The 26523-nt window shown below is 38.4% G+C and overlaps 1 protein-coding gene across 2 annotated transcripts in view; it reads right to left on the bottom strand.

Annotated features, from left to right (window-relative positions):
- Nectin3 (nectin cell adhesion molecule 3) overlaps window positions 1–9404 on the bottom strand; it is an 83004-nt gene extending 73600 nt beyond the window's left edge. For both annotated transcript variants that reach the window (XM_042676813.1, XM_042676812.1), the window contains exon 1: window positions 9000–9404. In XM_042676813.1, coding sequence (XP_042532747.1) covers window positions 9000–9159 — 160 coding nt within the window. In that variant the 5' untranslated portion in view covers window positions 9160–9404. The remainder of the gene's footprint in view (window positions 1–8999) is intronic.
- Between the last annotated feature and the right edge of the window lie 17119 nt (window positions 9405–26523).

Below are 26523 nucleotides of genomic sequence, written 5' to 3'. Positions count from 1 at the left end.
TTAAGACAGAAAATTTTCACCTCTTTAAGTCAGTCTCTATCCCTAGAGAAACTGTTCTCTCTTCAATGATCTCATGGGACATTTTCATAGAATTTTTATAGAGAGTCCTATATACTGTGATTTAATTTTCACAGCAACTCTATGAAAGAAATAGTTTAGCCAATAAAAAAGACTGAAGAAAAAAATGGATCTACCATATAAAAAGAGAGGGAAATACATGCTAATTCAGATCTCCTGACAATTAAATTTCACATTTCTTGGGGTTTAGAGTATAAAAAAAAAAGAAGAAGAAAGTCTGAATTTCTTAAAGGCAAAATTCCAGGAAATCTATCACAGACCTTTGAATGTAAGTACTTAGTGTTTTAAAAAAAGTCTCTTTCCTATTTGAAATAACCATGTATAATCCAACTGGATTCTGGTCTTAAAAGATAGAAGTTCCAAATTTCATCTCTTCTCATTAGCTTTCCTTGACTTTTCCAGAACTTAGTGATCTTTTTTTTAAAGCTATATCATACTGATGTTACAAATGCCACACGTCTATGTGTGTGTATATATATATATATATATATATATATATATACACACACACACATATATACATCATGTATGCACATATATGTATCTATGTATTTGCACACGTATTTTGATTTGTATGCTAGTAGTCTACGCTACTTACAAGCTTTAATGTAGCCCTCATGCCTTTGTCTACCGTGGTATTTGCTATATTACCTAGCATATATATGGCTGGAACTCAATCATCTATGTTTTGATTAATGTTCAGTTATCTTCAATTTATTCTCAGTTCCATTTTCTAAGTATTTTATTTTTAGATGAGAGGTCAATTGTTGTGATTAACTAAACTTTACCATATTTTAATAATAAACATTTCTTGACCCATTCCTGAAATTTAAGTTCACAGGTCAAGTATTCTAACCTTTCACAGGAGAAAAATCTACATACAGAATGACTATTTAAGATGACTGTAGAGGGCAGCAAAGCAACAGTAGTATCCACAAAGAAAACCAAGTACTTGTCTTAGTTTACTTCAGATTTATTTTCGTATTTTAAGTCAGGATTAAAGCTTTTTGAGGACAGGAGATTTTTTTGGAATGTAACAAACTTCACACTCTATACATGCATTTTCACTCTCAACTGTAAAGATACCAAAAATATATCACACCCAAATCCATATAGATATAGACAGACAAATACAGGTTAAAAACTAAGTTGGAGAAGTGATGCCTGGCTTCAAAATAGCCATCATAATTGTTCACTCTTCAACAATCTTAAATTTGAAAATGTTTTCTCTCAGAAAACTTAAAACAATCCTTTCTAATTTTATTTTCTTAAATACAGAAAAGAAAGTTGATAGCCTAATAATTAGTATTGTCTCCTGCTAAGAAAAATAGATGTTTTCATTAGTATTACTAATTCTAGTCATGATGTTTTACTGTGATTTAAAAGTGCCAATCAATTACAAATCTACAACCAAATTTAAAAAAAAAAATTTTCTGGACAATATATTAATAACAAAAAAGCAGAAGGTAATAAGTAGCAGGTTCTTTACTGCTATTTTAATATTGAAGTTCAATGTGTCTAAAAACCTAAGCAAACTGTATTATTAACATAATTCATTATCATAACACTGCTTCCAGGAATAAGAATGCTACTATAAAAGTTGAACAAAGTAGAACTGCAGATTTAAGAATGGCTTCATTAACATAAACATGAGTAGTGAAAAATGACAATGTTCTAGCTCCATAAACTTAACAAGGAAAGAAGTATTATCCAGGTACCATCTCCCACCTGAATGTCTTCCAAAACAAATAAGAGAAATTAAGAACCATTTTTATAATTTTGCACTTAAAGGAGTTAGCATAATTCTAAGCCAGTTTTAAAACTAAGCAGTTTATGATCTTAGCATTAAATTGAACTTTACAGTCATGAGTGGTTATCATTAATTTAAATCAAATTAGTAAGATTGAGTTCATACTGATGGGACTTTGGAAAAATGAATTTTAAACTAGATCAAAGTAAGTATAACTAAATTTAAATTTTTATTATCTTCAAAAGACTCTAACATGGTAATGTTAGAAAACATATCTAATGTTTTCAAACACACAGAGTTGAAGCCCTAACTCTTTGCCCCTTGTGTGTTCATGTGTTTTGTCTCAATAAGCACCACAGGCTTATTTTCACCACAAAACAAACTAGCTATCTTAGATTAACTCACTCATTTCTAAAACTCAAGCCCACAGTAAGGTGCATAATATATTAGGTTAAGATATATATCACAGAAGTACTCATATACTCTATATGATGGTTTAGATACCAGTAATTTTGCAATAACAAAAAAGACTTGCATTCTTCCTGAAAGGTCTATTGATAAAAACTTCAGATTAAAATTGGGTATGAAAATAGGGAATAAAGAATAAAAATTTCTGTAAACAATAAAAATCATATACAAACTAGTTCAGGTAACATCTTTAGGTCTATTAATCTTCTTGAGCTTCTACCTCAACTTTTAAAAATATGTATGTCTTTCAAGAAAGGAATATTATCAAAACATACCTCCTGAGGATATATTTCCCATAATATGTTTTGCACAACAGAATTTCTGCAACATGGTAAGTGCAAAATTAAAAAAAAAATCCTTCAAGTGAAAAATTTGTTAAAGAATTTCTTAGACCATAGTAAACTAGGCACACTGTGACTTTTCATTATATTTCATTTTTCCCATTCCCAAATGTATTTAATCATGGTACTTCCTTCCAACAATATACCTTCTTAGTGTGTATAGAAACACTTTGACAAATACTGTTCTAAAACTAAAAGCATAAAATGTGCTTACTTTTTACAAGTAGGAAGGTAAGCCTTCAAGGATAAAGTCATTCTTCACCAAGCACTTCAGGACTTACTAGGTAAAAAGAGCAATGTAGCCTACTTTCAGAGGTAGCCACCAGCCACAATGCACTTGACTATCAAGTGCTTAGGTGTGCCTAGTCTAAACTACAATCATCTCAACAAGTGTAAAACATCAACATCACTTGAAAAATGTACTAAAAAAATAAAATGTAAATTTGGTTATCCACATGTTAAAATTTCACTTTTACATTTTAATGTAACATTAGAAAAACAAAACTATGTAGCTTGAATTATATTCCTATCATACAAGGCTGGTTTAATCTAAACAATTTTGCTGTTAAACTCTGAAATAAAGAAATCTGAGCCAGGCATCAGTGGCTCTCATATCTATAATCCTCACTATTCAGAAAGCTTAGACTGGAGAATGGCAGTTCCAAGCTAGCCCAAAAAAAAAACCACAACAAAAAACAAAACCCAAGACACTCTAGCTCCAATATAACTTGCAAAAAGCAGAACTGGAGGAGTGGCTCAACTCGTAGAGCACTAGCAAGCAAGCAAGCAAGCTTACCACACAAACCTAGCATGCCTATACCCTAAGCTCAAACTCCAGTCCACAAAATCAATAAATAAATCAGTGTTCTACATGCCAAGCATATGAGGACAGATATGGGGCGTGAGGGGCGGAGTTAAGAGTGTAAGTGGTCACATCTGGTAAATCATACATTAAAAATGCTATAAAGGACTCATCAAGAAAAAGAAAATTATATGAAGTTGTTTCTCAAAATACAAATGCAAAAACTGTTAAACTGGTAAACACAAAAAGGACTCCGTTGTTTTAAAAAAGATTCCCTGGTAACTATGATTCAAAACTAGTACACTCTGCTTTTTTTAACTATCTTAGAATTGTGATTATCCATTCTTTGTTAATTTACTGCTTCTAAGGAAACCTGGGCTGTGAATGTAATAAAATCTCTATTGGTTTTAGTAGCCTATTTAAAATAAGAACAAGACTGATTAGTTTTCAACTATTAAAAAAAAACTAAGGGGCTGGGAAGGTAGCTCAGTGGTAGAGCGCTTGCCTTGCATGCATGAGGCCCTGGGTTCCAATCCTCAGCACCACATAAGCAAAAAGAAAAAAGCCAGAAGTGGCGCAGTGGCTAGAGTGCTAGCCTTGAGCTAAGAGCTGAGGGACAGCGCCCAGGCCCACAGTTCAGGCCCCACAACCGGACCCAAAAAAAAAAAAAAGTAAGATAAAAATACAATTATTATAACTTCTATCTACAGTCTCATGCATACATAGGATGTATAAACCTACAAATTATGAAGTGCTAAAACCATACTGTCATTTCTTAGCTATTCACAGCATCATGGATCAAATTCTAGTTTATGAACATCTACACATAATGAAAGAGTTCTTCCTTCTTTTACTTAGTATAATGAATGGCTATTGATTAACAGGTTTGTACAAAATACTTCATACACCTAGGGTGTATAAAACAAGTAAAAATTAAAATCTAGTATAAATTAACGTTACTAAAATAAATAACAGTAACTGCAATATGGGTAATACATAGACTCACTAAATTTTAAACTGAAGACCTACATTGTAAATGAGCCACTTAGGGAAAAAAATTTGAAGTCTACCCTTGAAAAAGACTTGATACAAACTTTATTTAAAATAATAATTATGACCTAGTGTGGTAGTAAACTTCTGCAATTCCAGTTACTAGGGAAGCTGAGTTGACAGAATATCAGTTTGAAGTTAGTCCAGGCAAAAAGTTAGTGAGCTGTATTCAAAATAAGCCAAGTAGGGCAAAATATATGCCTCTTATCCTAGGAAAAGTAGAGGTAGAAGGATTAAAGGCCCAGGCAAAAGATCTACACAGTACCTAAAAAAGAAAAGAAAATATTAAAAGTGGAAAGACTAGGGGTATAGCTCAACTGACACAGCACTTGCCTAGCAAGTTGGAAGTTTTCCATTCAACCCTTAGTAACACCAAAATAAAAATGATGGAAAATACAGTATTGATTCAACTATGTCAGAGCTTATTACAAACATAAAAATCATAAGCTAAATGAATTTCAAGAAAGAATGCCTCAAAACTTCTAAAGGAAAGTTTAAACAAAAATATATTAAATAGTAAAATTCACTGCAAACAATGGTCAATTTTTGGATCTGAATGATTAACACACAAGATTATCTTCACAGTTCCATCTGATATGTTATTTTATTTGTGCCTACGTTTATATACTAATGCACATGTTCCCCAAGTCATATATTACTTAGTGATAACTTTTATGAAGACTTTAACAGATTACAAAATATACTACAGAAACATTATTTACTGACAAGTAAACAAAAGAATATGAAAAACTATTTTTAGCAAGGATGTCACTGCCTCTTTTTCATTGACTGTCAAATAACTGCAACACCTGACAAATTATATTTCTTAGCTATTCAGAAGCAAGATGCATATCAGCTGTTGAGTCACTAAAATTACAAATATATAAATACACCTAAGAATAGGTAATGTGTCTAATCCAAAATACTAAATGCTGCAAAAATCAAAAGCTTTGGCAATACAATACCACAAATAGAAAATCACACACTATATGAATTACTTCACAGACAACATTATTAAAGACTGTATGAAATTACTTAGCCTCTTTAACCAAATATCAAGGAATTTTAAACTTAAAAAGACTGGCAGTTTGTCAATCTGTAAAACTGTCCTTTCGAAAGTTCAGTTTACTAGGCACTGGTGGTTCTCTCCTGTAATCACCGCTACTCAGGAGGCTGAGATCTGAGGATCATGGTTTGAAGCCAGTCTAAGCAGGAAAGTCCATGAGACTCTTATCTCCAGTTGACCATCAAAAGGGTCAGAAGCAGAATTGTGGCTGAAGTGGTAGAGCCTTGAGCACAAAAAGCTCAGCGGCAATGCCCAGATCCTAAGTTACAACCACAGGACTGGCACCAAAAAATTAAATAAATAAATAAAAATTTAATCTTAAACTAGAACGGTGATACTTGGCTATACTACCAACACTTAGGACGCTGATGCAGAAAGGCCTGCCTGGGCTATGTAGTAAGATACTGTTTCCAAAAAGTTCAGCTTATCATGTAGGTGCTAGGTGCTGGTGGCTAACACCTATAACCCTGGCTGCTTGGAAGGCAAGGATCAGAAGGATCTAGTTTCAAAACTAGATAGGGAAAAACGTTGGGAGACTGGCTCAACCAGTGACAAGAGTGTCTATCATCCCAGGTACGCAGGGAGTGAGATCAGGAGGACCAAGTTTCTAAGCCACCATCAAAACACCATCTCAATAGAAAACACTAGGCATGTTGGTGTCTACCTGTCCTCACAGCTGTGTCAGGAAGTGTAAATAGGAAAGACTGTGGTTCAGACCAAGCTGAGCAAAAAGTGAGACTCTATCTCAAAAAATAACTAGCACGAAAAGGACTCAGGGTGTGGGCTTGACTTGTGAAGCATCTGCTTACGTGCTTAGCAAGTGCAACACCTTGAGTTCAAACCAAATACTGCCAAAAAAGAAAAGTTCTTCAAATAAGACAGTGTATACTCATATGCTCAACACCAAATCTGACATGAACTGTACATAGCTTTCACAATGAGGTCTACCAGTATGAATAATACAACAAAATAACATGATAAAAAATAAACCATAGTTACAGTGAAGCCAAGTGTAAAACACTTATTAAAAAATAGTAGCAAAAATGTTATATGAAAAAATAAGTATTCTGATTAATAAGCCACCAGAGTAGTCTTTTTAGAGACTAAAAATGTTTTCAACTCTAAAATTGTGTCTACTCGAACATGAGTACATACCACATGCAGTAAATAGTACTATGAATGTTAATATTACTAATATTAATGGTTAGATCAACAAGTGGTTAGGGCAATAAGATGAAGCAAATTCTATTTCCATTTTCCCTAAGCCTCCCTAAATCACAAGTGTGCCCTACTGAATTCTAAAATAGAAGTTGATGGAAAAAAAAAAGGAACTTGCCATAAGTGTTCACAAATTAGGGTGTTATAACACTATGAGCCAAATAAGGAAACTCTTTAAATGAGCAGGGCACAGCAACACAAGCTAGTGTCTATGTCTACAACTACCCAGGGGTTGACTCTAAACTCTAACACCTTCTCCCAATCAAAGTCCACTTGACTACAACTGCTTAAGATTTTAGGCTTTGTAAAATAATACATCCACCTTCTCTAATATCACACTTTTAGGATTCCAAAAATCTTTCTTCCATGTGAAACCATGTATTTCTTCAAATAGTAACCAATGCTCATTTACACAGCCACTATGAAATCTACTGCAAATTCTATCTTCCACCACAGTTGTCACCTACCTTGTCTCCCATGGCTTTTGTCCAACTACACAAGTGCAACTCTGTGGAGTTTCTTAACATAAACTGTAAGGATAGTAAAGTGTTAACACTTCCTCCAACTACCCTCCAATTCAACTGTGAGCAGATCTACAATCTTAATGGAACCTAAGAACAGCACACAAATTCAATCTAGAATCTTTTATCCAAGGAGTAATAGATTAAGAACCTTGTCGTAGGACCAAACATCAGAGATGTGGTGTACTTTAAATAACATGCCCTTTATAATACTACACTCCAAGTAAATCAGAAACTTTCATTATAGTTCTGAAAACGTGGTGGTGAATTGGAACAGGAAATTATCTGCCCATAAGGGGCACTCACTCACTGGGTCTCTTACCTCTGCCTCCTTCATAACCAACTACCCTGACTCACCAATAAGAGGAGCCTATCTTCTGAATCTCTCTAGCCAATAAATTTGCACACATCTCTCCTTTTAGTCTAAGATTTCATGATCAGTCTTTGAGCAAGCCCACCTTTCTCACCAAGTAAGATATCTTGAATGAATAATGTTCTGCAGAATTTTGCTATTACCCAGATATTTAAGTCACCAAAGACTTGGTCTTCTTTTCCCAAATCACCACCCTGTCCACTGATTATCACCTATATTTCTCTTTCACGAAAAGGAGTTCCCCCCCCCCCCCCGCCGCCCCCCCAACCCGACCCTTTTACGTGCTCTTTAAAAGGTAGGCCTCAGCTCTCGGGAACAGAACTTAACAAGAGACTACCTCCTAGACAGGACAAGAAAACTATCTCCCTCCCCCTCCCATCCAGTAATTTAAATTTAAAAAAAAAAAGGAAAAAGACAGACTTGGGGAAAGCAGCCCATGGCTATTTGGCTAAGAACCGTCAGGACCCGACTGGTGCCTTCACAACCAAGTATTTAAAAGATAAATCTCGGTCTTAGGGACAAAACAGAGCTTGTTAAAAAAATAAGCAAAGGTAGGTAGAGATGTCCCACAATTGGAACCCAGCACCTCAGGGCTTGATCCAGAGAGATCCAAAAAATGTGGCCAGAGGACGAAGGAAAGGAAAGAGAAGAAAGGAAAGGAAAGGAAGAAAGGAAGAGAAAGCCAGCCAGCCAGCCGGGCAGTAGAGGATGCTGCAGAGGGTGGGTTAAGATGGAGCCTCCCCTCGGGTGGAAGGCCATGAGGGCTGGCCCCTGAGGCTGCGCTCCCGGGGGCTCGGATTCTTCAGGTCCCCAGGTTCACAGCTCAAGATTCGCGGGAGTGAAGGGAACGGAAAGGAAAATTAAAAGAAAGAGAGGAAAAAGAGGCGGCAAACGTGCATCCCGGCATCTCAACTCCAAGCCCGAGTCCGCGCCCCGGCTCCCGCTCACTCCACCGGGGAAGTAACGGTCCCGGGGAGCCGGCGCCGAGCTCCGCGCACCCCCCGCCCCACCACCCCGCCCCGGGAGCCCCCCACCGCGGAGACCCGCGCGGCCCGGGGCCCGGGGCCCGGGGTGGGGGAAGCGGGACGCCGGCGTCCGGCGCGGCGCTCGCCGGCTCGGCCCCCTTTCCCCGGCCTCGCCCCGGGGCGCGGCGAAAAGTTTCCAGCCAAAGTCCGCGGCACCCGCGGGTTCAGCCAACTGCCGAACCTAACTGCCTCCGCGCCCGGACGGCGGCCCGCGCCATCCCGCCCGGCCCGGCCCGGCCCGGCCGCCGCACCCGGACCCGGGGTCTCGCCTTCCCCTCGCCCGCGCCGGCCTCCGCCGTTCACCTACCGCAGAGCCGAGAGAAGAGCAGCAGCGGGAAGAGCAGCAGCAGCAGCGGCGGTGGCGTCGGGGCTGGCAGCAGGAGCCCGGCCCCGGGGGGAGAGGCGGAGGAAAGTTGTGCTTTGCCGCCTCCGGGACACAGCGGGGCCGGCCCCGGAGTCCGCGCCATCCCCCACCCTCCCCCCGGCTCGCCCACCCGCCCCCCGGCCGCCCCGGCCCCGGCGCCTCCGGCTCTGGGTGGCGGCAGCAGCAGCGGCCGCTGCGCGGCGGCGGTGGAAGGTCCGGCGCGCGTGTCCCCTAACTCCCAGCTCTTGCGCCGTCGCCGCCGGCTGACACTCTGCCGAGCGCTCGCGGATGCTTCGACTCCGCCGCCGCCGCCGACGCCACTGCCGAAGCTGAGGCGGGAGCCGCCCGCCGCCGCCGCTGCCGCCGCCGCCGCTGCCACTCCCCTCCCCCCGCGGCACCCGCCCGCCTCCAACTCCTGGGAACTCGGAACGCACCACCCCGCCCTCGCGGGAGGGGGGGGCAGGGAAAGAGAGCCGACCCTCGGAGCCGGCGCTGGGACTCGCCCGCCCTCCCCGGCAACTCGGGCAACCCCTTCTGATCCCGGGGTGCGAGCCGAATCCCTTCCTACAGACGCTCCTCCCCGCTGCAAAAAATAAAAAAATAAAACCCCTTCATCCACTTTGATACCGGGGGTTTCTCCCCCCCAGAAGAGGTTCGGGAAGGACAGGACAATCTGGAATAGGTTAGCTGGCCCCGCCCCTCACTCCGGCTTCGCGCCTCCCCCCCCTCCCGGCGTTTCCAATGGTCTCGCCCACTCCGCCCCTCGCGGGTCCCCGGCGTGGCCGGGGCGCAGACGGAGCCGCCAGGGCGGTGGGACGCGAGGGCTCGACGCGGGTCTCTCCGGAGCGGAGCGGCTTCTCCCGGTGGCGGGGCTTCCCGGAGGCGGTGTGGGGAGCTAGGGGAAGGCCGGAGGAGGCTGCTCCTCCGTGGGGCCAGGCTAAAGGTTCCAGGCTCGGGGAGCTGGGCGCGCGCAGCCCGCGGCCGGACCCGTCGCCTCGCTCCTCGCCCGCCGGGGCGCTGGGGGACCCAGGGCAGCCACTTTCTCCTGGCAGCTCCCGGCGCCGCCGTGCACCCCGATCCCTCCTTTTTTGTGTTTTGTTTTGTTTGTCCTTCCCCTATTTCTCCCCTGTTTACCGAGGTCTGCAACGGGTCTTTTTCCTGCTCCTCCTCTCTTGGAGGGCAGCAGCTGTTGGAAGGGTCGGCGAAGCCGGGTGAGGAGTTCGCCCTGCCCTGGCGTTCACTTCTCCCGGGCGGGCTGCCGGGCTTGTCCACGTCCCGCGCCGGACACCCGGCCCCCAGAGGCCGCGGGTGTCCACCCCAGCCCCGATCCCCATGCCGACGCCTCTCCGAGGGCTTCCAGCGTGGTGGTGATGGGTTGTTTTGTTCTTGGATTTCTTTTTTTTGGTCATTTGCATGTTCGCCCACGTGTCATTTTCTTTCTTGCAGAAAAGCGATCTCGGGGAAGGATTTAAACATTTGTAAAAGAGGAATGTTTCTGTGTGTGTGTGTGTGTGTGACCGCCACCCTCCTCACCTCGCCACTACCTTGTCCACTACACCGTCCACCTGTCCCGTGACGTCGCCCACGTGGCTTGACCTTGAAGCCCCCACTCGCTATTCTGCGGGGGTCCGGGGAAAGGACAGCTTGAACTGTCCGTGGGGGGCGCATGTGGCAGAGGAGGACGAAGTCCAGTCCCGAGGCCTGACACTATTCACTGTATGGAGGTCCTGGCCCAACTCCCTGGCATAGCCACAGTCTGTGCTCCGTGCGACGAACGAGGCTCAGCCACGCAGAGATGAGCCTGTTGCAGCTACGCTACAGCTTGCCCAAAGCCAAGACCACGCAGTCCTCTGCTTTTAATTTCTAGTCCTCCGGTCTTCCCATCCACTGGGCTCCAAGGTTTGACTCACCTCCCAAGTGCCATGGCATTCTACCCCTCTCGAATGCATATCATTTTTTTTTTTTCTGTCTCCGAGCTCTGGGTCTAGGACCTCTTTTTCTTCATCCCCTTGGTGTTCTCTCATCCTCCCTTTGCCTCCCAGTCTGGCTTTCTGGGAAACCTGTCTCCTGACAGGCACTGCTTTCTATCTCCTATCCTCAGGATGCACTTATGAATAAACCTTGTCCTCTGCCGCTCAGGGAAATCCCCTGATGATGATAATAATTGACGAAATGTAGCTATTGTGACATTCCACTGTTGTGACATGCCGGGGCTGCGCTGACACCACCGTTTCCCTTGAGGAAAAAAAAAATGCTTCTATTTTCACATTCCCTAAACCTAATTTCACTGCTAAATTTAGACAGAGCCCACTGTGCATGCAACTACTAGCTAATTATCTGTTTAGATAGCACTTTAACACTTTGCTGAGACTCAGAAATGTTAAACAACCAAAATTCTAATATTGGTAGCCAATTTTATTTCCCTAGACTTTCCCTGGTGATTCCAGCCTCCAGGAAAAGTAATATAGTTAGTCTTTTTAAAGGTGCCAAAGGCTTAATATCGGGTCTATTGTGCAATTTGCTACAGAGTCTATAAGGAATTAGCAGTTTTAGTACTTCTTGAGAGAATGATATGCAGCTTTAAAGTTTTTGCTTCCATATCTGAAGAAATTGAGTGGTGGCATGCTATAATTATATTCTCACACCTCAAGTGAAAAAAAAAAAAGGGCCAGGCATGGAATACTAGTGTTTATAGATGTGATATAATTAAAAGAACACTATGCTAGAGTTTTACATGCATACATGCATTCTATGATAATAGTAATGATTTGTGTTGAAATGGCATCTTCAACCACACATGTCAAAGCACAAAGCGTATTTTCCATGCAAGGAAACAATTACTATTATCCATTTGACAGCTAGAGGAGCCTAGACAAAGAGGTTAAGTGCTTTGCAAATACTGCTAGCCATGTGCAGAGGTTTTCCTAACAGAACCAAAGTCATACCTCCCAAAAAACACCACTGATCACTCCAGATTTGTCTTGAAATATAGAGCAAGGTTTGGGTCACCAACATGTAGTCAGTATTCAGGAGCCAAAGACCAGCCTGAGATACGTAGTGAAACAATGAATTGTAAAGAAATTTTTACTGAATTATCTCGTTTCTACTTACGAAAGTAAGTAGAAAGTCTTAAATTACATTTGCCTTGGATGAATGAAACTCAACCAACCAACTTAAATATTTCTGTTGGAAATTATTACTAGGTACCAAAAATAAAATAAAATCTAACTTTACATAGTATAACTCCTTTTTGAACTCTGAATTCATGTTAATCATTTAAACTTTTTGTATGTCCCTGTCCTCGGGCTTGTATTCAGGGCCTGAGTACTGTCCCTGAGCTTTTTTGCTCAAGGCTAGCATGCTACAACTTAAGCCACAGCTCTGATTCTGGCTTTTGTTGTTGTTAGAGATAGTGGTGGTTAGAGATAAAGAGTGTCCTGGTCCTTAACGCCCGGCTGAATGCAAACTGTGATTCTCAGATCTCAGCCTTCTGAATAGCTGAGATTACAGTTATAAGCCACTGGCTCCTGGTGATCTTGTAGACCTAAGAGCAATACTGATATTCTACCAATTTTGATTTTTTAACTTTACAGATAAATTGACATTTATCTGTTTGAATATCTGGTGAAGGAATGAGTATGGCTAATGTATTAGTATTTGTTAATATTAAAATTTGAATTTATCGCTAATTTAATAAAAATTAATATTTCTGACACTTTGAATAATGCAGTATACATTTATTTTTCAGAAATAGTCTGAATACAAAGCTATGTGTTCTTCATGCCAACAATACTTTCTTTGTTCTAGACTAAGAGTATTGATAGTGTCTGCCCCACTTTCAGCTATAAGAACTACCACTTGTCAAGTTTCATTAACCCTTACCTCAAAAACAAAAGTTGTCATCTTAACAAAGAAGAATCATGCACAGTACTGGACATTTTCCATTTACTTAAGTTGAAAGTTGGAAAGTATTGTTCGAATTTCATAGTTGGCTGAAACAAATGAAGTTCAGGTTAGACAGTTTATACTTCAGTTAATTCCCATTACTACCAGTAAGTTTTTCTGTCCTGTGGAATTAAAAAAGAAAGAAAGAAAGAAAGAAAAGAAAAAAAGCTTCTCCATAGTGGAAGAAAGGAACCATACTTGTGGAATGTTCAATTTGGTACTATAGTTGACAGAATTCTAAAAGAGAATGATGCAAATAGTGAAAAACTACAAACCTTCCCCAACCCCACACCTTCCACTTAATGAAATGTTTATCCTTACACTTAGATGCACCTGTTTCTTTCTAAGAAGATGTTTTCCCCATAAAATCATACTACTTTTCCCTCATATTTTCTTTGGGTTTCTGCTCAAATTTCTTTCATTGAGTTCTCATAGAATTGCCCCTTGTGAAAGAGCTAACCCTGTTCCAGACTCTATCCCGTTTTGCTCATTGCACTTGCCATCTGACATGTCATCTCTATATTTATTGTATTTTTCACTCACTAGACTGGAGGGTCTATAAAGACAAGTGGGTATCTATTTTTACACTGACAAAATACAAGAGCCTAAAGTAATGCCATATGGATTCCAAATTATGATGAAGTGATAGCTCTTGTGACATATATGCCTATCTAATGACAAATTCAAAAGGAGTATATTTTAAGATCTTCAGCATATGATTGATCATATTGAGTTTTTAAGCCAGAAGATGGTTACTTTGTCCATTGCTTAAGACTAATTTAATTTGCTAATTTGTGCTGTTTTTTTTTTTAAGTCTTGTCAGTCAGCTTGGTGTTCATAATTCTATACTCTGGTTTTGTAAGACTAGGTCTGGGACTCTGCAAACTACATATCTCTTTTATAAGTTCTCTTGAAGTAGGGGAGAAGGGACTTGTCCCTTTCCGTTTGTTTTAGCTGCTGCCAGCATCACCTCTGCAGTAATAGCCTGTCACCCTGTCTTTAGCAGTGGCTTCCAGCCTCCTTCTTTTATACTCATCACAGACTCATCACATCACAACCCTTGAAAGATACCAGTCCAGCTAAGATATTCCCATTTCTTAGAGGTCCAATCTCAGATGGTGTAGTTTCTGTTTTCTTCATGAGAGCTCAGTTGAAGCTCTTTTTCTCACTGCTTATTTCCCCACAAACTTCTTCTATAAAAGCTGCTACTTTGAGCTATTTAAAATCATATATCACCAATCTATCAGTTAATATACATAGAAGCTCTAAGTCAAATGAGCAAAGCCTATTTCCTAGCCAACAGTGTGGGCTAAACAAAATTAGGTTTGGAGATGGTTATGTTATTTCTCAATTTAGTTGGTTTAGATGACATTTATTTTTTATAGCTTAGCTATACTTGAGAATTATTATGGAGCCAGAAGGTAAGGTACTTTTATTTGGAAAAGCAGAATTGGACTTCTCTCTCAAACCCCATGTGAACAAACATACCTTTCATATAACCATCTAAAACAAAACTTTGTTTATGATATACAGCTTTCTTGAAGGAATGTCAGAGTTCCTAAGAATATAGGTTGGGGAAAAAACTGATGTTTAGGAAGAAAGAAGAGCTATAATAAAGTATTTGGATCAGATAAATAATAAGGAAGGTTAAATATACAAATATCATTCAGTTACTGTGTGTTAGATTCTATGTAGGTACTAAGAATGAAAGCTCACATCCTGATCACAAATACAAATGACAATATTTTCACAAAGTATACAGTATAAAGAGAACAGCAGGGAAGGAGTTGTGGGCCTGCCTACAAAGGACTGGGAAGAATTCGCATCAGAGGCATTTGAACAGTCTTAAAGACTGACAAGTTTTCCTTTGGATGAGGAAAAGCAACAGAGTAAGAGAAACAGGGGAATGACTTGTGGGAGATTGCAGAAGAATGACACAATACATATATATTCTGGAAACCTCAAGTATTTTCATATTGGTAAAGGATAGTATGCAAAAGGGAACTAGAGGAAAAGGTAAAAATGAAGTTAGATGGGTAGGTGTGGATATTTTGACCTTTACAAAGAAGTTTAGATTTTATCAGGTAGACCATGAAAAGAATTTAAAAATCTCAGCAGAGGAATGACAAAGCTAGAATTTCTAGAAAAGTCAGAAAAGTGTGAAAGTGAATTGTCAGGAGATTTGGGAGAATTATAAACAGGAATTTAGAAAATTGTAGGGAACAGAGCAAATGAAGATCTGAGTTTCCATTTTTAAATGGAATGAAGCAATAAAGTAAATGTAATGTGGAGAGTGAATACAGGAGAATTCTAATATTTTTAAAGAAATTCAACAAGAGTCAGTTGAATAATGGTGTGGATAGATAGGAGATATTAATAGAAACAACTGAGAGATGGCAAAAAGTGAAAAGAAAGGAATGAAAATTTTTCTAGGAAGAGTAAAAAGAGAAACTTTTAAAGAAGGTAACAAAATTTAGATAGAGGTAAAGGAATTAAAAAAAGAAAGAACATGGGGAAAAAAAGGGGAGAACTAATGTCAAACTGTATGAATGCAATTGATTCTATAAATCATTGAGGAAAACCTTTATAATGATATTTCACTATTGGTATCTAGTGTCTCAATTAACCAGGTTAACATAATGTACAGTATGATTTCTTTTATATTACCAGCAATGAGCATTTTTAAATGAAAAGGAAAAAATAAGATAGAATCGCTTTTGTATTTATATCATACTGACATAAGGAAGCCTGATGTCTGTACCTGTGTAGGTTCAACTTTTGTACTACAGACATGTTTCAGCAGTTCCTGACCTGTGTGCCTAAAGCATTTTTCCAACTTAGCCTTTGGTATCTGACTCATGATACTCAGCCGCATGTCCCTCAACTCAGAGAAATGGATATAAGAAGGATGGATAATGTAATATTAAAAGCACTCTGCTTGTGTTTCAGTTCAAATCCTTCACTTTGTTACCGTCCAAGTTACTGGTTAGTTTCTTCATGTAAAAATGGGTAAATGATAATTCCTTCCTCCCAATCTTAAATTTAAGCAACCTTATAACTTAAGAACAGACCGTAAACATAAAACCCGAGAGAGATTAATTATGGTACTTCTATTATTGTTAGAATACTTAGTGTTTTATATATACATCCAGGAAATTGCATATTAATTGGAGCAGACAGGGAGTAGATTTTGATAAGGCTCTTATCCCCAACAATCCAACTGAAATCTTGAAGCCAGTTCCAATAAACTGCATTCCACTAATCAGATTATATTTAGGATTCTTTGTTAACATCTGCAGTTTACTTCTGGAGGTGCACAGATGGCCACATCATAATTTTCCAAACCTATGAACACATTAGGATACAGGACAAAGGCAAATTAAGTATGTAAGTGGGTCTAAGGGTACTATTCAGCTGATCTTTCAAAAAGGAAGCTTATCTTGAGTTCAAGTCCCAGTATGGGCACACACACACACACATACACACACACACACACACACACACACACACACACACACACCTCATACATTGAACTCTTTGAATGTCTTCTCTTGTTTCCATAACCCTTGCTCTGGTAACTTAAATTTCTGTGAAGTATATGCATTTTTGATCATTGGAAACTGTCTAGGCATTTATACTTCCAACACAACTTACCAGAGAAACTAATATGTCATTTCTGTCAGTTTCTGTATTTATAGGAAAGAAATCCCTGAGAAACTGACCCTTTCACCTAACGATAAAATCAGCATTCAGAACTAATAAATGTTTTATTCCTGGAGACATCATTGACAATTTATGAAGAAACTACCCTTTTGAATGGTATTATTAAAGACACACTTCATTTACTCAGCCACCATTTGTTCCTGGACTTCTATTCAGTGAAGATGTAGCAAAGAATAAGGAAAAAGGTCTTCTCTGTGAGTTTTTAGTTTAGCAAAGGAGGCAAATATTAAATTAAATTAACTAAATGAAATCAACTGTTTAGTTCATTTTATTAGTGGTATGAAAGAAGATGTATACCAGAGCATATATATTGAGAGATATAAATTATATGAAAAGTTAAAAAATGCCTTACTAGCTGGGTGCCAGTGGCTCATGCCTGTTACACCAACTATTCAGTAGGCTGATATCTAAGGATCATGATTTGAAGCCAGCCTAAGCAAGAAAGTCCCTGAGACTCTCACCTCCAATAAATCACAGAAAAACTGGAAGTGGTGCTCTGGCTCAAGTGGTAGTGCTCACCTTGAGCGAAAAGGAACTCAGGGACAGCGCCCCGGCCCAAAGTTCAAGCTCCAGGACTGGCTAAATAAATAAATAGAGTAATCTAAGTACAAAGTAATGGTACTATAGCTAACATTTTAAAAATAGAGAAGTTGACATAGTTAAAAAGAATAATTAGTGGGACTTGTTTTGAGTTACGCTGTAAGAGAAAAAAATCAAGAACAATCCTAAGGCTTCTAACATTAGCATTAGTTAGATCATAGATAGGACCTTTTATTTTCTGAGATAGGACCATTTTAGGGACATATACCATAACTTTGATTTTGAGTTCCATGTGAGACACAGTTAAATATGCAGTTATAGAACTCTTAGGATTAATGTATGGTGGGAAAATAAGTTTAGAAGCAATTGACACATTGTATTTTAAACTATGGAGAAATATAAGATCCCTTCACTATATCATGCAAAGATAAAACTTTATTCTGAATATTTAAATATCACCTCAAAGAAAAAACAGTGCCAACAAGAGTATGAGAAGTTGTCAAAGAAGGAAAAAGGAAACATATTGTAATGTTAGAAACTGAAGGATGACAATGTTGCTAGAAAGTGAAAATAACAAATTGAGTTGGTTGCTATGATTACTGATAATCTCAGCATGACCAAGTACCAAAACCCAACACCAAGACCAAGTAATAAAATAGACAGTGAATTTAAGATAATGAATAGTCCCTGGCAAACCAGAGTAGGGGAGTGCCCCAGCCAAAATCAGTTCCCCAAAATCACACAATAGAGGCAATCAGGGGAAGATACTATTGATGCAGGCACTGGACACTGCCATACTTGGCACCAAAGAGAAGACTTAAGCTGTACATTAATCCTCTCTTGGTACATGGCTGCCACTATCACCATCATGTGACTCATTAACCAAGGCATATAACTTGCCTAGTGCTAGACACAGAAGCTAGGCTGGAAGTGCTTGTGAAATAAATGGAAAGTGAGGGTATGGAAAGAACAAGTATAGAGGGGCTGGGAAGGTGGCTCAGTGGTAGAGCGCTTGCCTTGCAGGCATCAGGCCCTGGGTTCGATTCCTCAGCACCACATAAGCATAAAGAAAAAAGCCGGAAGTGGTGCTGTGGCTCAAGTAGTAGAGCGCTAGCCTTGAGCTGAAGAGCTGAGGGACAGCGCCCAGGCCCAGAGTTCAGGCCCCACAACCGGACCCCCTCCCCCCCACAAAAAAAAGAACAAGTATAGAAAACTTTGTCAAAGCATTTGGCTATGAAGAGAAAGCAAGAAAACTGTAGAAGTTATAAGGCAATGTGGTGCCCCAAAAGTTCTTTTGAGAGCAGAAGAATTGAACAAGTATGAAGCTGAAAACATTAGAAAGTACAATATTAACTGATAAAAAAGACAAAAACACCTATTAACACATTAATGTCTAACATTATTCTGGGACTACAATGAAAAAATAAAGAATTTTAGTGGTTTAAATATAAGAAAGGGGATAAATTGATGTTACACCTAACTTATATAATTGTATATGTGAAAATCCCAAAGTAATTAATTAAAACCCAATCAGAGAATTCAGTGACTGACTAAAAAATTAGTATTACAAAAGAACTAAGCCTGATATATATAAACAGTAAGTATAGGCACTAAAATACAATGAAATAATAAATATGTAGGAACAATCTCTAAGTATGTAAATTCTCTATGAAGAAAACTTCAAACAGTGGAAAAGAATTTCCAGGCATTTTATGAAAACTAGAAGCTATTTAATTAAATGGTCAATATAAAGTGTCAAAACACATTATAATTATCTGTATATATAAACAAGTTGAAAGAATTAATTTTAGATGACATTTTATAATAGAAGGCTATAAACACAGTTCATAGAAAAAGAATTACAAAGTTTCTAATTATTTGAAGCTGTCTAATTTTCTAAGTAAAATAATAATAAAAGTTACAAGATCAGAAAAAGCTTTGTTATGATTTTCTATAAAATATTGTGACTATCGAACTTACAATTGCAGTTAACTTTTAGCCCTATAATCCCACTAGTAAGAAATTTATAGGCATAAATTTATATATTTGAAATAATATATAAAGTTATTAATTATGATATTTAAATAGAAGAAAGTTGGAGAATTTTACTTCTTTTTTTTCTTTTTGTCAGTTGTGGGGCTCGAACTAGGAGCTTGGGCCCTGTCCCTGCGCTCTTCAGCTCAAGGCAAGCCCTTTACCACTTAAGCGACAGCACCACTTCTGGTTTTCTAGTGGTTTCTTGGAGATAAGAGTCTCATGGAGACTTTGAACTGTGATCCTCAGATCTCAGCCTCCTGAGTAGCTAGGATTACAGGCGTGAGCCACCGGCGCACAACTTTTACTATTTTTAAAAAGTCTACCACAGTTAGTTTAAATTAGTAAAGATTCATAATTTATGCAGTGTTGTTGAAAAAGATTGAACTAATGGTCTATAATTAGTATTGTCTTTAATATAAAGATTTAAATGAGAAAACCAAGATGTTTCTGCTTAAAGTATATTGCTTTTTTTTTAGTACTCAGAAAAGAACGTTTGCATACAGTTATTGGTGTCTGTATAGAATATCTCTAGCAGCACCTATTCCTACAAGAAAATTCTCCTTTATAACACTTGAACTTCGAACCATTTCAATATATCTTGTTTACAAAACAATTAAAACTTCAGAAGAAGAAAGAAATTTAAGAAGAGAAGCATGTGAGTTTCTCAGGACTATATAAGCAAATAGAGTGCACAGAATATGTGAAGAGATTGCCTTTGAAAAACAACAAAAAACTTTTCCTCCATTTTTACAGGCAGGAAAGAACAGAGGAAACATGTGGCATTAAAAAAAAAAATCCTTGTTTTCCCTCCAGGAGGCTGCAATATCGGGAGGGTGTGTATTGCAAGGATGGATTCTGAGAAGAGTTGGGGTAAAAACATCACCTGACTACAGAAGAGTGGATTAACTATGGATGTGTAAATTTGCAAGGCACTCTGCAGTAGAAGTTAAACATTCCTATCTGCTCTGTTTTCTCATATTGTCCCACCAACCTTTAGCTGGTTGGATTAGTGAAAGAAAGATGTTTAACTTTTCACTTTTCTTGCTAAAAGGAGGGCTGAAGACAGGATGATCTTTGTGAGTGGAAAGATACCCCCAAATGAGTGATTAAACTGTCAAGCAACGTCACACTGGTGGAGAAAAAAACCATTTTAAGAGTTTGCCACCATCTGTCACAGACAAGAACAAATAGGGATTTGCTTACACAGAAGTGACAAAGAATGTAACTGATTTTCTTAACTTCTCAGAAGCTGTTTTTGGATCCTCACAAAAAGTTTAAACTCCATATACAAAAATCATAAACAAGCTGTCAACTCAGTACAAACTCTTTTTTTTTTTTTACTTGTTATTCATATTAAATTTGACATTATGATTTCTGTTTTAAGAGGTGAGAAAAGGAACTTTAATCTGGGTACTGATGGGCCACAGCTGTAATACTAACTACTGAGGAAGCTGAGATCTGAGGATCACTGTTCAAAGCCAGCTCAGGCCAGAAAGAATCTCATGGCTGAGGCCATGAGATTCTTTATCTCCAATTAACCACCCAAAATCCAGAAGTAGAGCTGTGACTCAAGTGGTAGAGTGCTTAGCCCTGAACCAAAAAGCTCAGTGACTGCTCAGGACCTGAGTTCAAGCCCAGCACCAACACAGAAAAAAAAGATAATAGAAGAGAAGAGAAGAAAAGAACAACTTTAAAAAGAACAGTACACCTGCATATTAAACTGAACTTTAATAGGATTTAAACATCAACCATTTAAGTAACTTGTAAAAGTAGAACTAGGTCTTGAATCATGCTGATTTACAATGATTAAAGTGTTAAGTGTAGAAGGCTGCATGTATCTACTATTCTTGGCATAGTAACTCTTAAGAAATTGAAGTACATAGACTAACATGTTATTTTTAAGCTTTTAAACTCAAAGTATACCACTTTGATTCTGCTCACTAGAGCTGTTTTTTAATCTCACCTTTTAAAATTAAAAAGAAATATAATTTTTCAAGAAATTAATCTTTAGATATAGCTAAGGCCCTTCCATTACTTAGAATTCTTAAAATTATGTGTAAGAAGACACAATAGTCATTTTATTATGATAGCATAGCCTCCCATTGAAAATGAAGGTAATATTCATTTCCTGAAAGTCTGTTGTTACAAATCTACTTAAAAAGTGCTTTAAAAAAAAGCCTTTCTATCCATACTCATGCCTTTGGAAGTAGTTCTTTGTCAGTGCCAAGCATTACTTCCCATAGTGATCTTTAAATAGCAACAGTAAAAAGGCTTTTTCTTCATAGTTGTCACTGGAAAAGGCATTTTCCTTGCGCTGGGCTCAGAGTAAGGACTTGATTGATAGGCCCTTTGTAATTAAGTTTTAGTTCTCTTAAAATAGATACTCTTCAGTGATGGGCCAATAGTTCTATATATGTTCAAATGGGAGAATATAAATTGTACATTCTTATAATACCAAAACTTCTGACTTTCTACATGGTACAATACAAAAGTCCCATTGTATTGATAGACTCACCCTAGTAAGGAATTATGGTGACACAAAGCATTTTGCCTTAAAACTGTATAACCCTTTAAGATGTAAACAAGTAACAGCTATTTCTCATATTCTTCAGGGACCACTTTGTGTGTCTCTTTATGATGAATACCACTAGCAGAAATGCACCTATAGGGGCTGTTGGTTTCACTTGGTTCAGATTTACCTCTCTAGGTGCAAGTCACAAAGTATTTCAAAACTATATTGAAAACCAAAGGTTACCTGCCCTTTTACTTCAAAAGATGAGTTTCTATATGATGGCTCTGATGAAAACAAGGATAAGATATGGTTGTGACTCACTGGGCTCCTGGAGGCAACATGGCAAAAAGTCATGACATTTGATTGCATGCAACCTTAGTCAGTCACTCTTCTTGGGACAGTTTCATGGTCTCTGACTCATAGTGAGGGCTGACAGTGTGGTACAAAAGGATCACCATATATTTGCTATCAGAAAATGGATTTTCCATACTCATTATTTGTCTATGAGCAAATCACTTAAATGCTTCTTATTTTAAAAATGAATGGGGGCAGCTGGGAAAGTGGCTCAGTGGTAGAGCACTTGCCTTGCATGCATGAGGCCCTGGGTTCGATTCCTCAGCACCACATAAGCAAAAAGAAAAAAGTCGGAAGTGGCCCTGTGGCTCAAGTGGTAGAGCGCTAGCCTTGAGCTGAAGAGCCGAGGGACAGCGCCCAGGCCCAGAGTTCAGGCCCCATGACCGGACCCCCCCCCAAAAAAAAATGAATGGAGGTTTTAATATTTGCATCAAGGATTTAGTTTGATAATAATGTGATATATTAATGTATGTATTATAACAACTGTAAAAATGTAAAAGAAAATTATAAACATTACCTGGTTAATTCAGAAATGTCAGAAGTAGAGTCAACATGGCTGTCCTTTGAGATATAGTACTTTATAGATTTATAACAAAGCTCTAAAGTCTAAGCATGATAGTGATTGGCGAAATTACTCCATTTTGTTGTCTCCTTTGCATTCCTTTTAATGTACTAAGGATATGTTAATTATTATTATGTTTCATTCATGTTGCAATTTGAAATTTCTTTCACATAAATTTTTTTTCCTGTTTGGACAAATGGGATTGCATGAAATTGCAGAGCTGTATGGCAAAGGACATAGCTAGCAAGATTAATAGAAAGCCCACGGATTGGGAGACGATCTTCACTAGCCTTACAACAGACAAGGGTCTCATATCTAAAATATACCTGGAACTCAAAAAATTAAATCCTCCAACAACAAATCTTCAAAGAAACAACTGCCCAATAAATAAGTGGGCTAAAGACTTAAAGAGAAACTTTTCTGAAGAGGAAAGAAGGATGGCCAATAGACACATGAAGAAATGGTCAACCTCCCTAGCCATAAAAGAAATGCAAATCAAAACAATATTGAGAAACCACCTTAACCTGATAGAATGGCTTTAATCAAGAACTCTAATAACAATAGATGCTGGAGGGGATGGACAGAAGGGAACCTTACTGCATTGTTGGTGGGAGTGTAAATTTGTTCAACCACTTTGGAAAGCAGTATAGAGGTGCCTCAAAAGACTCCACATAGAGCTCTCCTATGACCCAGCAATCCCACTTTTAGACATTTACCCAAATGATCACAAACAAGGCCACACTAAAGCTACCAGCACGACTATGTTTATTGCAGCATTATTTACCATGGCTAAGATATGGAACCAACCTAGATGCCCCTCAGTAGATGAATTGATCAAGAAAATGTGGTATATATATATACACAATGGAATTCTATGCCTCCATCAGAAAGAATGGCATTGCCCCATTTGTTAGGAAATGGAAAGACTTGGAAAAAATTATATTAAGTGAAGTAAGCCAGGACCAAAGAAACTTAGGTCTATGGTTTCCCTTATTTGCAATATCTAGTATATGTCTGAGTCAAGCAGAAAAGGTCAGATAAGTTGATGTTAGGTGAAATGAACCCTAAGATATATATTCAAATGTTTTTTTCTTTCAGGTGATTGTTTCCAACACATTTATAAGATTATTTCTTTGTTGCTTTGTATGTCCCTCCTCCATGGTATAACCTTTGCTTTCACTGTATTTGAGGTTGTATAATTTGTGGAGGGGAAGGGAAAAAAACAAATCGTTTACATAGGGATACAGGTGGATCCATTGCAACAATGAAATGTACAAATCGTTACATGGAAAAATGAACTTTACAACTTTGATGGTGTGAGGGAGGATGATTAGGTGGGGGGGCGAAGGATGGGAAGGGAATGGAAGTGGAAACAAAGGAGGGGGCGTCAATGCTTGATAAGAAATGTACTCATTATCTTGCCCATGTAATTGTAACCCTTCTGTACAGTATTTTCACAATAAAAAAATAAAAAATATAAACTAGATCCATAGGAAGGAAATCCACTCAGAAGAAAATCACAAACTCAGATGAAATCAAAATTTTAACTAAATGTTGAACTATTCCATGTTAAAAAAAATTCCTTTCCTTTATATACAAGAAGGTGTATCTGGCTATTGCTGTTGTCTTTATGGTGTTAATTTAGCAAGTCTCATTAACATCAAATAGTAAAGCATTTTGTGAGGAATCTCCTCTTTGAGTGCTAGAAATGCAAGTTCTCTGGATGAAATAAAACTCAGTCTTAGAAAAAATGAATATCTGTACTTTGAAATAAGTGTTCACAATTGCCAATTACACTTATTTTCCAGATATGTGGATATACTCAGAGATATTTCTGTATTAAAAAATTTTAAAGAACAATTTATCCAGAATACATAGAAGCATCCTCAGTTATTTCTCAGATACTAGTATATTATTCCCTTTGGGAAGACTTCCCTGGCTCCCCCGTTTAAATGATTATTTCTTTAAATAACAAATTTGATTTCATATCTTTTGAAGAAGATGATAGACTTATTAAGGCATTGTGTATTTTGTTGACCAGTATATATAAAGAGAGCACTTACCTAATACATATATAGCCACATATAATGACTCAACTGCTAATAAATTGTCAAAGCAAATAATAGAAAATGATATTGTTTGATGGATACATTCTATGTTCACTACTATATGTTTCCCTTCCATAAAATGAGAGGTAGAAAGAAAGAAAAGAAGAGAAAATAAGGAACAATTTAAAAGGTTTTCTTGCTTGAGATTTCCTTTAAATTTCAAGTCGCAGATCCGAAACCTGAAAATCTAGTCCGAAGAAAGTAGTGTTAAGCGGTTCTGAAAAGTCAAATTTTATTATCCAGTGTTTGTGGATTAGACATACCTTTGTGCCAAACTATGTGAATGTCCAAAAGGAAAAAAGCAAAGAAGGCAAAACTGTAAAGGGTATCTGGGAGCAGGTGGGGTGTAAATGCTCGCTAATTCTACACTCCCCTTCCCTTCCATGGAGATCAGGCCATCAGACAGGCATTGCTTTCGTTCTCTCTGTTCAGCTTCCTTTGTCTGCCCTGGTGAGAACAGGAGCACATTGTACCTCAAACAAAGAGTTCCCCAAAGAAAGGTGATGCTGTTAACTGCAAAATTGATTCTTTTGAAACTTCCAACAAGACTGTCTTGCTAGTTATTATTATTGATGTGTCTGTGTCTGTGTGTCTGAAATGTTTTCTTTCTTTTTTCTTTTAAAGTGAATGTTCTTGTACATATGTGTTAAACGTTGTGGCTTAAATGGAATTAGTAATAGTTCTTCAAAATTGATTTCTAATGATATGAATCATAACTGAGTCACTTTCCTATGTTTATAAAATAATCAACTTCTGATACGTTGATCATTAAGGAGATCCTCTTTAAAGAATAATTTCTAAATAGTCAAAGGTTTCACCTCCCATTAGAACATTAGATTTCTTGTAATAGTACACAAATATTATAAAACTTGGCATTTGAAACATGCTTTATTTTGTAAGAATTCCTGCCATACTCTCTAACTCAGGGGTTTAGTAGGAAAATATATCTTCTCAAAGGCCTTTTCACAAGGCAAGACAGCCTGTAGTGATCTTGTGTGCTACTAACTGTCATAGTTCTAAGAGCTGCAGAGAGAAGTTAGGACTGAAGTCAGGAATTGTCTTTGGTGACAGCATTAGTTCAGTCATTAGCAGTTCATTTTTCTCAACATTGGAAGTACAATCTCCTTTCTATGACTAGGAATATAAACCATGTGGCTGAACATGTAGTGAAAAACTCAGAGCAATTTAGGTGATCCCAAAACTCCTCTAAACCTGATGAGGCAGAAAGGAAAATTAAATTGTATTGTGTGGAGATGGGAGGGAAGGGATGGTAGGTGAAAAACAAAGGAGGAGACAACAATGCTTGATAAGAAATGTACTCATTACCTCGCTCATGTAACTGTAACCCTTCCTCTGTACAACATTTTTACAATAAAAAACTTATTTTTTAAAAAAGAAAGAGATGATACTGCCATACAACATTTCATTTGTACAATGATAATTATTTAAAATCATTGTCATGTAAAGGAGGCTAGATTGGCTCAATCAGCTGCTTACAACCTGAGTACACCGGAAACAGAACTTTAAGACTTCATATTCATTTTCTTAACTGAAATTCATCTTGTTAACTGAAATTTCAGGGGAGTAGTTGGATGGAAAGTAAGAAGTTAAGGCTGATCTACCTGAAAAACCTAAGACTTCAGGACAGCTTCATGATGTCACAGTGATACACAGGGTGACTCTAGA

This window comes from Dipodomys spectabilis, unplaced genomic scaffold (genome assembly GCF_019054845.1).
Source record: "Dipodomys spectabilis isolate Male_0828 unplaced genomic scaffold, ASM1905484v1 ptg000032l, whole genome shotgun sequence".
Taxonomy (NCBI): domain Eukaryota; kingdom Metazoa; phylum Chordata; class Mammalia; order Rodentia; family Heteromyidae; genus Dipodomys; species Dipodomys spectabilis.
Note: the sequence above shows the minus strand (reverse complement) of the source record. Positions and strands in the feature narration are given on the sequence as shown.